At 41.4% G+C, this 12191-nt stretch overlaps 1 protein-coding gene across 1 annotated transcript in view; it reads right to left on the bottom strand.

The window, feature by feature from the left end:
* Positions 1-8707, bottom strand: part of LOC126976841 (diuretic hormone receptor) — a gene marked incomplete at its 5' end in the record, with an annotated part of 35682 nt that extends 26975 nt beyond the window's left edge. The window contains one exon of the mRNA XM_050825468.1: positions 8488-8707. Coding sequence (XP_050681425.1) covers positions 8488-8707 — 220 coding nt within the window. The remainder of the gene's footprint in view (positions 1-8487) is intronic.
* Positions 8708-12191: the final 3484 nt, after the last annotated feature.

The following is a 12191-nucleotide window of genomic DNA, read 5'->3' as shown; positions in this document are numbered from 1 at the left end:
AGACCAGAGAAGACAGCAATACTCCATGTGTGGCCGGACCTGCGCTTTGTAGAGTGCTAGAATGTAGGCCGGTTTGAAGTTTTGCCGTGCTCTATTAGTGATCCCAAGCTTATTCGAAGCCAATTTGGCTTTGCCCTCCAGATGGCCACAGAATTGGCAATCGCTCGAGATTTCGAGACCCAGTATTCCGATACTAGGCGAGGCTTTAAGGGACGTGTTGTCGAAGAGCGGTGATACGGCAAATGGGGTTTTTTAGTGGTAAACGCGCAAACTTGAGTCTTCTGGGGGTTAAATTGGACAAGGTTCAATTTACCCCATTCCGCGACCATGTCGAGAGAGGACTTTATAGAAGACACAAGTTTCTCCCGGCACTGGTCGAAGATTTCCCGAGAGAGACCTGCATGGCCCGTGTATACGGCATCACCAGTGCTGTCGTCTGTACAGCAATGTATTTTGGAGGTGTCCACCATATCATTGACATGCAGAAGAAACAGCGTGGGAGATAGCATACAGCCTTGGGGCACTCCAGCGTTCACGGGCTTTGGAATCGAGCAATAACCGTCGACAAGGACCTGTATGCTGCGCCCAGTGAGGAAGCTGGAGGTCCACTTGCATAAGCTCTCGGGAAGCCCAAATGATGGAAGTTTTGAGAATCTCTAGAAAACATCTTTTTTTTTGGTTCAGATTCATTGTTAAATTCATAATCTTTTTAACATATTATTAGAATATATGCCCTGTGCTGCCCCGGGGCGTAAAAAGAATAGGGTAGTCCCAGGTCCAAGGGTGTCGTAAGAGGTGACGACGGGCTTTTTGAAAGTGGGAGAGTCACGCTGCTGTCTTATGACGTCAGCACAATCGGGCCAGAATCGTCCGGGTTACTTACCACACTCGCACAGAATACCGGCGTGAAGTAGCGGCCTAGTGCCGCTATGTTTAGAGCGGTATGTAAAGAGAAATTACCCCAGGAGGGTACCGGCTCTTGTAGACCTGGAGAATCCCTCCCCGAGCATTCGCGCTCGGGCTGCCCCTCGTTTTCTGGGGAGGGCACAGTACCGCGTATATCACAGGACAAACAGGGCAGCAACACCACGGCACCCCGCTCCACGCTTAATGTGGACTTTTGTAACATCCGGGGAATTCACTCCAACTTAAACGCCGTCCACCACCACCTTGAGACGGCGCAGCCGGCCTTGTGTTTCCTTACTGAGACACAGATATCTCGACCTAGCGATACGTCATATTTAACGTACCCCGGGTACAAAATTGAGCACAATTTTTTGCCTCATGCCGGGGTATGTGTGTACGTTAGGGAGAATATCTGCTGTCGCCGTCTCGGCAATTTTGAGGGTAGGGACCTGTCCACTCTCTGGCTCCGCGTAGATTTAGAGGACCGCGTCCGCATCTATGCGTGTGTCTACAGGTCCCATAGTGGTAACGCAGAAACCGATCATCTCATGGGCTGCGTTCAAGCGGCAATTGACGACGTACTTGCACAGATCCCCTCCGCTGAAATCGTAGTCTTGGGTGATTTCAACGGGCACAATGCCGAATGTCTTGGATCACGTACCACAGACTACGCAGGGCGATCTGTGCATAATTTTGCATTGGCGTATGGTCTGTCCCAATTGGTTGAGTCGACGACGCGGCTCGCGGATGTGGATAGCCACATGCCGTCCTTATTAGATCTTCTGCTGACTACACATCCCGATGGTTACCAGGTCTCTATCGACGCCCCTCTCGGAACGTCCGACCATTGCCTGGTCAGGAGTGTAGTGCCTATCTGACGCCAACGTCGCAGGCCACCAGCGAACCGCCGCGTTTGGCACTACAAGTCAGCAGATTGGGATAGGATGCTTTCCTTTTTTGCATCCCACCCTTGGGGCAGGGTTTGTTTCCCTTCGGATGACCCTAGTGCCTGCGCCGTTGCAGTAGCCGATGTGATACTGCAGGGCATGGATATTTTTATACCAAGCTCTGTAGTACCGATCGGTGGCAGATCACAGCCCTGGTTCGATGCGTCAGTTAAAGCAGCTTCTGACTGCTAAAAACAGGCGTATCGAACTTGGGTTGCGGCGCTGGGCTCAAAGGATCCGAACTGCAAAGTTCTGAAGAGGAAATATAACCATGCCTCCAGATTTTTTAAGCGGCAAATCGCCCGTGTGAATTCGAAGCACGTCGTGAAAATTGGCGAGCAGCTTTCCAGTTACCCGACCGGAACACGCAAGTTCTGGTCGTTGTCGAAAGCTGCTCTTGGTAACTTCAACCAGCCGTCCATGCCGCCGTTGCACATCAGGAATGACACCCTGGCCCATACGGCAAAAAAGAAAGCCGATCTCCTGTGCACTCTTTTTGCCTCCAACTCGACTCTTGACGACAACGGAAAAACACCGCCAACCATCCCGCGGTGTTAGAGCTCCATGCCTGAAGTACAGTTCCGACAGAAAACTGTTAGGCGAGCTCTGTTTTCGTTGGACGTCAGGAAGTCGAGCGGGCCGGATGGCATTTCTCCAATCGTGCTTAGAACGTGTGCCCCTGAGTTGACGCCGGTGCTATTGCGTTTATTCCGGCACTCTTATTCAAAAGGCGTAGTCCCTGACTCATGGAAGTCAGCTTGTCCATCCGATCCCAAAAAAAGGAGACAGTTCGGATCCGGCAAACTACAGGCCTATTGCTATTACCTGCCTTCTCTCCAAAATCATGGAGAGCATAATTAACCGCCAGCTCTTGGTATACCTTGAGGGTCACCAGTTGATCAACGACCGGCAGTACGGCTTTCGCCATGGTCGGTCGACTGGCGATCTTCTGGTATACCTAACACATAGATGGGTGGTGGCTATTGAAAGCAAGGGGGAAGGCCTGGCAGTTGGTCTGGATATAGCGAAGGCCTTTGATCGTGTATGGCACAAGGCGCTCCTTGCAAAACTTCCATCATTTGGGCTTCCCAGCTTCCTCACTGGGCGCAGCATACAGATCGTTGTCGACGGTTATTGCTCGAATCCCAAGCCCGTGAACGCTGGAGTGCCCCAAGGCTGTGTGCTATCTCCCACGCTGTTTCTTCTGCATATCAATGATATGTTGGACACCGCCAACATGCATTGCTATGCAGACGACAGCACTGGTGATGCCGTATACACGGGCCATGCAGGTCTCTCTAGGGAAAACGTCGACCTGTGCCGGGAGAAACTTGTGTCTTCTATCGAGTCCTCTCTCGAGAAGGTCGCGGAATGGGGTAAGTTGAACCTTGTCCAATTAAACCCCCAGAAGACTCAAGTTTGCGCGTTTACCACTTAAAAAAACCCCATTTGCCGTATCACCGCTCTTCGAGAACACTTCCCTTAAAGCCTCGCCTAGTATCGGAATACTGGGCCTCGAAATCTCGAGCAATTGCCAATTCCGTGGCCATCTGGAGGGCAAAGCCAAACTGGCTTCAAAGAAACTGGGCGTCATAAATAGAGCACGGCAATACTTCAAGCCGGCCCACATTTTAGCGCTCTACAAAGCGCAGGTCCGGCTTCACATGGAGTATTGCTGTCATCTCTGGTCTGGCGCACCCCAGTATCAGCTCGATCCATTTGACCGCGTGCAACACAGAGCAGCTCGAATTGTTGGGGACCCAGTAATCTGTGAACGGCTGGATCACTTGGCGTTGCGTAGAGACGTCGCTTCATGTGTGTCTTCTACCGCATTTATCACGGGGAGTGTTCCGACGAGCTGTTCAACCTGATTCCTGCCGCCGAATTTCACCTTCGCACGACACGCCACAAGTTACGATATCATCCCCACCATCTGGATGTTGGTGCGGTTTTGAAGGAGCTTTCTTCCTCGTACCACGAAGCTGTGGAATGAGCTTCCTTGTGCGGTGTTTCCGGGACGATACGACACGGGTACCTTCAAGAAAAGCGCGTACACCTTCCTTAAAGGCCGGCAACGCTCTTGTGATTCCTCTGGTGTTGCAGGAGAGTGTGGGCGGCGGTGATCACTTAACACCAGGTGACCCGTACACTCGTTTGTCCTCCTATTCCATAAAAAAAAATACTAGAGTAACTAGCACCCCTAAAAGCTGTATTGATAATATTGTCGCGTAGCAACGATTCGACGTATATGACGAGAGTTATCAAACGTCATATCGTGCAGCAACGTACATGACATGAGTTGTCAAACTTCAAGACATTGATAATTTCAACAGCTCCGTCAGCAATACTCGTAGCTATAGCGTAAAAGTGTTTACTTTAGACGCTGTAGACCCGGGTTTCATACACCCACCAGTGTATGGAAATTTTTGGGTTTTGTAAAGTTAATGGAAATTACTAGTAAGTAGTTCAGGATCAAATCGAACAGAAAAAAAGGGATTGAAAATGTGTAAGCAGGATAAAAATAGTTAAAAGAATTTTCTAGTACAATTTAAATTTAAAGATGGAATGGGAGAATCATTTTGAAAATAGAACAGATCCGGGGCTATATAAGCCGTACAAAGTCTGGCCTACGGCAGTTCTAGTTCTAACTCGAAAGTGTTAAGAAGAAGAAGAAGAAAAGAAGAAGTAGTGAAAAGTGAAGGTGTTCCAAGAAGAAGAAGATAGAAGAGACTTAGTGTTCGGTGCGGTGTGACGCGTTGAAGGTACCGCCCGCGCTGCCCACAAGAGGAACAGCGGCAGACCGGCGAAGTGCAAGTTCAGAAAAAATGAACTTGCATAAAGACGCGTTCCTACAAGCGGAGTATTATTTCCAATCCCTGACCCACTCTCTTGTCAATATATATAGATATGTTTATCAATTATAAGCCTATTTCCTATAAAATGTTTAGTAAACTGAGATCAAAGATATTGAAAAAAGGTACTGAAATTAAAAGGTTATATTTGTTTCTGTGAATAAAAGGCGAATGGAGAAATATAGGGGTAATGTTTCGGTAAAATCTCAAATTTGTGTTTGAATTATAATAGTAGGTAATCCCAATTAGATATTTGGGATGTTATTATAAAATAATTAATGCAGAGTTTGCTTCTATAAATAAATAAATAATAAATAAAATCATTTTATTGCAGGTCAGGGACCCATAGAAAACATGTTTACATATAAGTAGGTAGTCAAAATATTTTAAAATTATAAAAAGAATATGTATGAAGATAATTAATTAATTAATTAATTAATATAAAATTAAAGTCATTTCAAAAAAAATAAAAATAAATAGTCATTTTACGTTAGGGATCTAGTGTACCCTTAGCCAGTGTTTGTAAAACACATTGTCAAGGGATGCCTCAGCGACGACTTTAATCATCTTATTAATAGAATAACGGACGGTTTCCCAGAAACCCGCTATTCTATTCCGTATAACAGCGTAATAGTCCGGGACTCCAGCGTCGGCGAACATGCCCGACGCGCTACAATACCTCGGCATTTTTAAATAAATGCGAAGGGCATCATTATATTGAACCCTGAGGATGTTAAAGGATCTTTTGGTGTAGTTGATCCATAATTGTGAAGTATTAAAACTCATACAGTACGCATTAAACAACGTAACTTTAACATCCTCAGTGCACCGAGAAAATCGGCGAGCGATCATGCTGCACCTTATTGCCAGTGACCTTCGCTCTCGCTCTATGTCAAGGTCGTCGCTGAGGGACCCCGTCAACATGTGTCCGAGATACCTGAACTGTTGCACAACCCGAACTGGTGTCCCATCTAATAAGACTGGTGGTATCCTCTCCAGACCTTCACCAGCTCTAAAGATCAACATTTCTGATTTGCGTACATTGTATTTTAATCCATGTCTTAAGGCGTAACTTTTGCAAATCGATACTAATTTACGAAGACCATTTATTGAGGGGCTAAGTAGCACCATGTCATCAGCGTAGCTTAAGTTGTTAAAACAAACTCCGTCAATATGACAACCGATGCCAGTACCACTCAGCTCCCTAATAAGGTCATTAACGTAAAGATTAAACAGGTCCGGAGAGGTTAGCCCCCCACTCTAATCTAAACTCACTAGAGGCTGTGTCGCCCTAACGCCCAATGTTCGTTTGATTCTCGTACCAATATCTCATCAGCACGACAATACCGCTGTGGACGTTTGAGTCACGCATTTTCCTCCATAATATATTATAATTAACAAGATTAAATGCGCGACTCAGATCCAGGAAACACGCATAGATTGATGTTTCACGACTTTTATAATAATTCACGGCATGCTTTAGAGACAGAATTGCCGAGTCTGTAGAGAGACCGGGACGAAAACCAAACTGAGAATCATTAATCCGTACATTCTTCATCAGTTCAGGCTGCAACAACCGCTCAAGTACCTTACCAGCAATTGTCCCTAGTGAAATAGGCCTATAGTTAGCTATATTGGACATGTCACCCGTCTTGTTTTTCGGCACAGGAACCACTACTGTTTTTAACATATCTGCAGGAAGATAGCCATATTTAATACACATATTAAATAGCGTTGAGAGGGCCTCATACAATTTGTTTCCAGCGTAGAGCATGTGCTCAACACCCAGACCATCATGGCCTGGTGACTTACCGCATTTCATATCTTTAATCGTTCGGAATATAACCGTTGGACTATAGTTTACTATTTCAGACGATGGTGTCAATGGCTGGGAGTCAGGCACATGCGCCACGTCTAATGGTTTCACGGAGAAATGTTTTGCGAACATGTTGGCTATCTCCGTGCTATCCTGTACGTTACTGACATTTAGTGGCCTACTTTCTTTTTTATCAGGCATAGAGCTCTGACACCACGGGATGGTCGGCGGTGCTTTTCCGTTGTCGTCAAGAGTTGAGTTGGAGGCAAAAAGAGGGCACAGGAGATTAGCTTTCTCTTTTGCCGTATGAGCCAGGGTGTCATTTCTCATATGCAACGGCGGCAGGGACGGCTAGTTCCAGTTACCAAGAGCAGCTTTCGACAACGACCAGAACTTGCGTGTTCCGGTCGGGTAACTGGAAAGCTACTCGCCGATTTTGACGACGTGCTTCCATTTCGCGTGGACGATTTGCCGCTTAAAAATCTGGAAGCACGGTTATATTTACTCTTTAGAACTTTCCAGTTCGTAGCCTTTGAGCCCAGCGCTGCAACCCAAGTTCGATACGCCTGTTTTTTGCAGTCATATTCTGTACTGACGCATCGAACCAGGGCTGTGACCTGCCACCGATTGGTACTACAGAGCTTGGTATAAATATATATCCATGCCCTGTTGTATTACATCGGCTACTGCAACGGCGCAGGCACTAGGATCATCTGAAGGGAACCAAACCTCGCTCCAGGGATAGTATGCAAAAAATGAACGTATTATATCCCAATATGCTAACTTATAGTCCCAACCGCGGTGGTTCACTGGTGTTTTAAGACGTAGGTTTCTCATAAGCACTACACTCCTATTCAGGCAACGGTTGGACGTCTAAAGAGGCATCGACAGAGAGCTGCCCTACCCTTGAAATTGACAAAATGGTGACAATAAATATTTTCCTCCCTTCCGACACAGATACTGGTGGAACTAGTCCAAAAATTATGCTCAATTTTGTATTTTAACTCTCTCCTAGCTAACTAACATAATTTCGCTTAAGTTTGAATGTGTACCCCTAATAACATAATCCAGATGTGGAAGTAATTTAAAAGGTCGCAACGGAATTTGAATCAGCCACCTGTTGTAAAGCTTACAGGTATAACAGTTTGTTATTTTAAGTGATATACAAATATAATTTATACCAAAATTTATAGCCGCTGCGGTACTAGCACCCGCGCCTCTCGAGTTCCTTCCGAACGCTCTTACCAACTGAATTAAATGTGTAAACTTACAGATACTCAAACAATTCCATCTACTAGCTCATAAAATATTGTCTCATAAAAAGTAAGGCGGCCTCGATAATGCGATAATGAACATAACAAATATTACTAGTTTTTATCAATGGAATAAATTGGTCTTTAAAAAATATGATAATCATTATATAGAAAGACTTTATTATCAATTCCTAGAATTCATATTGTAAAAATAGCTTCATTAAAAGAAAATTATTCAGGTGGCAGTGAATATATATTATTATAATTATAATTATAATAATTTACTCCATCTAGACTTCCAGTAAGAATTTCTATTGCTACTAAATCTGCATATCGAAAAGAATCGTCAAGAGCCTCAATAACGTCTCTTTAAAATATCAAGACACACACGATTGTGTATCAGTCAAGTTCTTCAGCTATAAATATTACCATCTTATAATTTGAAATCTATTTTACCAACACAAATTTTATTCTCTTATATCGCTATTATTCACCCATCTGATAGTTAAATAAAAAACCTCGTAACTATTCACGATATAATGACGTCCAAAGATTACTATTTATGACTAACTGACTCATGGACTCACCAGAGTCTACTACTTAGAGCTGGGTTAGAAAATGTATGGTGTGAAGCTTATTGTGTGGAAGTTTCATACGGAAAATGAAGTTTCAAACGTACAATAAACAATAATAATATAAAACATTGTACTTACGTGTATTATCATACTGTACTCCATGAAATTCGCTGAAGCAATGCTGCACGGCCAGTGTGTTCCACGGAGTAGGATCCCAGCACAGCAGTCCATCGTAGAACGCGGGACAAAATTTGTCAGACAAATTGTAATTCTTCGCGAAACACTCTTCGCTCGCATTCTCGCCGACGCCTTCAGCGTTCACTAAAGTCTGTAGGTCCTCCAGTTTGAACACTATTAATTACTTCCTATCGACTAGTAACACTCAAATCTGATACGGCTTCCTCGTAATTAACTTATCACTCTATGTGTCGTTTATGCGAACTTCAACTTCCATAACGCTAATTATATTTGTATCTGATTTAAATCAAACGATAAAATTTCAAGTGGTCTGCGCTCCGCGATGGAATGCAACAGATTCTGCGAGGCACTGTCCCAGTGTCTTCAGTGAGAACATTACCATGATAAGGTTATTTACTCGAGGCTTGTGTTCGAACTTATCAAACGATAAGGCTCCTAGATCAAACATCAGCGGTCTGTACGAGTATTTATGTATCGTACAAAGAACTCGTATCTCTTCTGTAACTGTATCCAACGCCCGCCCTGAAAAGAAATGTCATTGGTTAGTTTTTGTTAGCAATGGTTGTTTTATATTTGTGTTTTATGTACTTTGGTACATTTGCAGGTTTGTTAAGTGTTGATAATATCTGTGTGTGGATCATGATAACAATGTTTGTTGTGTACGGACGTAATTTATTACTGCACTTATTTTAATGTTTTACGTTGTAAATTTTAAAATGTACACGTGGTCGTAGCATACGGTCTCGGAAAGACTTGAATAGAACGTAATTATTATAATTAATAAATTGTGTTATTCTTGTAATAATATAAGTCTGTACAATAAATATATAAATAAATAGGAAAACGGTTAACTCTAAGGGCCATCCCTGCTTCTTCCCGCTAATTTCATACCTAAACGCTTCAAATTGTACTTATGACGATTTTGACCTCTTCGAGCTCCAAAATGTAATTTGTGATGTTTTGAACTCTTCGAACTCAAAGAGTAGCTGTCCTATATTTTTGAGTTCTTTATAAAAGAACTTAGAACATTTAATTTGATCAGATATTAAATTTCGGAGTAATTTGAAAAAATCGTATCTGATATAAGCCTAATAAAACACTACATTTTGGATTTTTAAACGGCTATAACTTTTAAGTGAATGAACTGATTTTCGGTTGGTAGAATTTGACGCAGTTTTTTGAGCCCCATAAAGGATAATTAATAATAATTCAAACATAATTCTGAAACTTTTTCGGTTTTCTTTCGTCAATGATAACCGATTAAGAGATGATTAGTTTTGGGAATCGAATCCGGTAAAGCCGTTTAAAAGTTATTCCAAAAAAACACGCGTAAAATTTATTTTCACACAAAAAATTCTTATTGAATCTACCGCTACTTCGTAAAGGGTTGAGCTAATGAGAAGAAGTAGCAAGAAACTCATTGCCACTCTTTTATATCAAGATTTACATTTACATCGATTTACAAATCATTTCAATTACAATATAATATGTAAAATGATGCAAAGAAACACACTCAAACGTCAAATAGTCAATGTCTTACACGAGTGAGTCAAAAAATTAAATGTAAATTAATATAAAAGTTATTGAGTACAGTAGCTGCATCATCCACATACACCATAAATAAATAAAGGTATTCTGTGTATATATCTATATTCGATGTTCCTTTACTACAATAAAAATCCATTCACACACACACACACACTACGCACACTCTCAATCACACTACAACATCCTTACATACATGTTACCCTATTTTGCTAAGTTTATATTCTAATTAGCTTAGTATAGAAATTTCAAATTAGTTACCTTATTCTGTTTTGTTAAATCATAAATATATATTGTACCTATACCTATATACTGTAATCAGTTTTGGCCTAATTCTTCTACTTTATATTATAATAATCTTTTTATATATATTTCTCGTGTGCGTGTGTATGTCACTGAACTCCTCCTAGACGGCTCGACCGATTTTGATGAAATTTTTTGTGTGAGTTCAAGGAGATTCGAGGATGGTTTAGATTCACAATTGAACTACCTCCTAAACGGCTGGACCGATTTTGATGAAGATTTTGGTTGTTCCAGTGAATTTGAGATTGGTGTGTGTCTTCAGCTGGATTCGAGAATGGTTTAGATTCACTATTGATCTACCTCCTAAACAGCTGGACCGATTTTAATGATTTTTTTGTGTGTTCCAGTGAATTTGAGATTGGTTTAGATTCTCAATTCCGTCCATGTAATATAATTCTCCTGCTCATGTGTATGTTAGTGAACTCCTCCTAACGGCTGGACCGATTTTTCAAATTTAAGACGTGTGTACAGGACAACGTCTGTCGGTTCCACTAGTGTTGTATATAAATTGTGACGCTCTAGAGTCTAGATACTCTATATATGAAAATAAATATTTACTACTCTACATGAAAATAAATATTTAAATAAAAGTGAAGCTGATATTCCAAAAACGAGTCTCGGCAAAATATAAAACTCATTTGTATTTTTTCAGTGAGTTGTTCTATAATAAAGTTCCAAAAAATGAATGATTCCAACTCTTACCAATTTAAAAGGATTATAAGGAATCGCCTGATTAAAAGAGCCTTACCAAAGTATGGTAAAAGAATATATATATATATATATATATATATATATATATACAAACTAGCTGACCCGGCAGTTGAAGTTGATTGTATTTTTTATTGCTGACTCATAGTCAAACAAATTTAAAAAAAAAAGTAAAAAAAATTAACAAAAAAAAATCGCGTGGACCACCTTTAACATTTAGGGGGATGAAAAATAGATGTTGTCCGATTCTCAGACCTACCCAATATGCACTCAAAATTTCATGAGAATCGGTCAAGCCGTTTCAGAGGAGTTCAAAGTATAACACCATTGCTTTGTGAGCGTTTTGTATAAAAATTTTAGGCTCGTCCAGTTTCTTAAAATGGCATTATTAGCGGCCGTGTCGTGTGCCAGACTGTCTCATTTCTTCATACTATTTTTTTAATGAAAATAAGGCACGAGACGAACAACATGTTCAGCTGGTGGTAATTTATACACCCTGCCCATTACAATGCACTGCCGCTCAGGACTCTTGAAAAACATTTTTTTTTATATTGACACACTTTTACACAAATTATCTTGCCCCAAACTAGGCACAGCCTGTACTATTGGTACAAGACAACGATATATTTAATACAATATACTTACTGAAACATACATAAATACATATAAACATCCATAACTCGGAAACAAACATCCATATTCATCATATAAATCATTGCTTCTCCCGGGATTCGAACCCGGTACCTCTAGCTTAGTAGTCAGGGTCACTAACCATTCGGCTACGTCGGTCGTCAAATTAGCCTAGTATTACATAATTAAAGTGTCCCACGTTTTCAATATTTATAATTTTTTTTACAACTTTTCACCACTGTGAGTTGTCATTGTCTATTATTAGAGACATATCAAACAAATTAAAATCCCTTTTATTCCCCGAAATGGCGACATATGAAAGAGGCATAATAGGTATCAGAGGTTTAACAAACGATTATGTATAAAGAATTTTATCGAACGTACGATAGGCTTGAAACACGTTTTAACTGATATCGGTTTTTACCTTCGATAAACTTTTATTACGAACAAGGCGGTTT

The sequence above is a fragment of the Leptidea sinapis genome, chromosome 42 (genome assembly GCF_905404315.1).
Source record: "Leptidea sinapis chromosome 42, ilLepSina1.1, whole genome shotgun sequence".
NCBI lineage: Eukaryota > Metazoa > Arthropoda > Insecta > Lepidoptera > Pieridae > Leptidea > Leptidea sinapis.
Note: the sequence above shows the minus strand (reverse complement) of the source record. Positions and strands in the feature narration are given on the sequence as shown.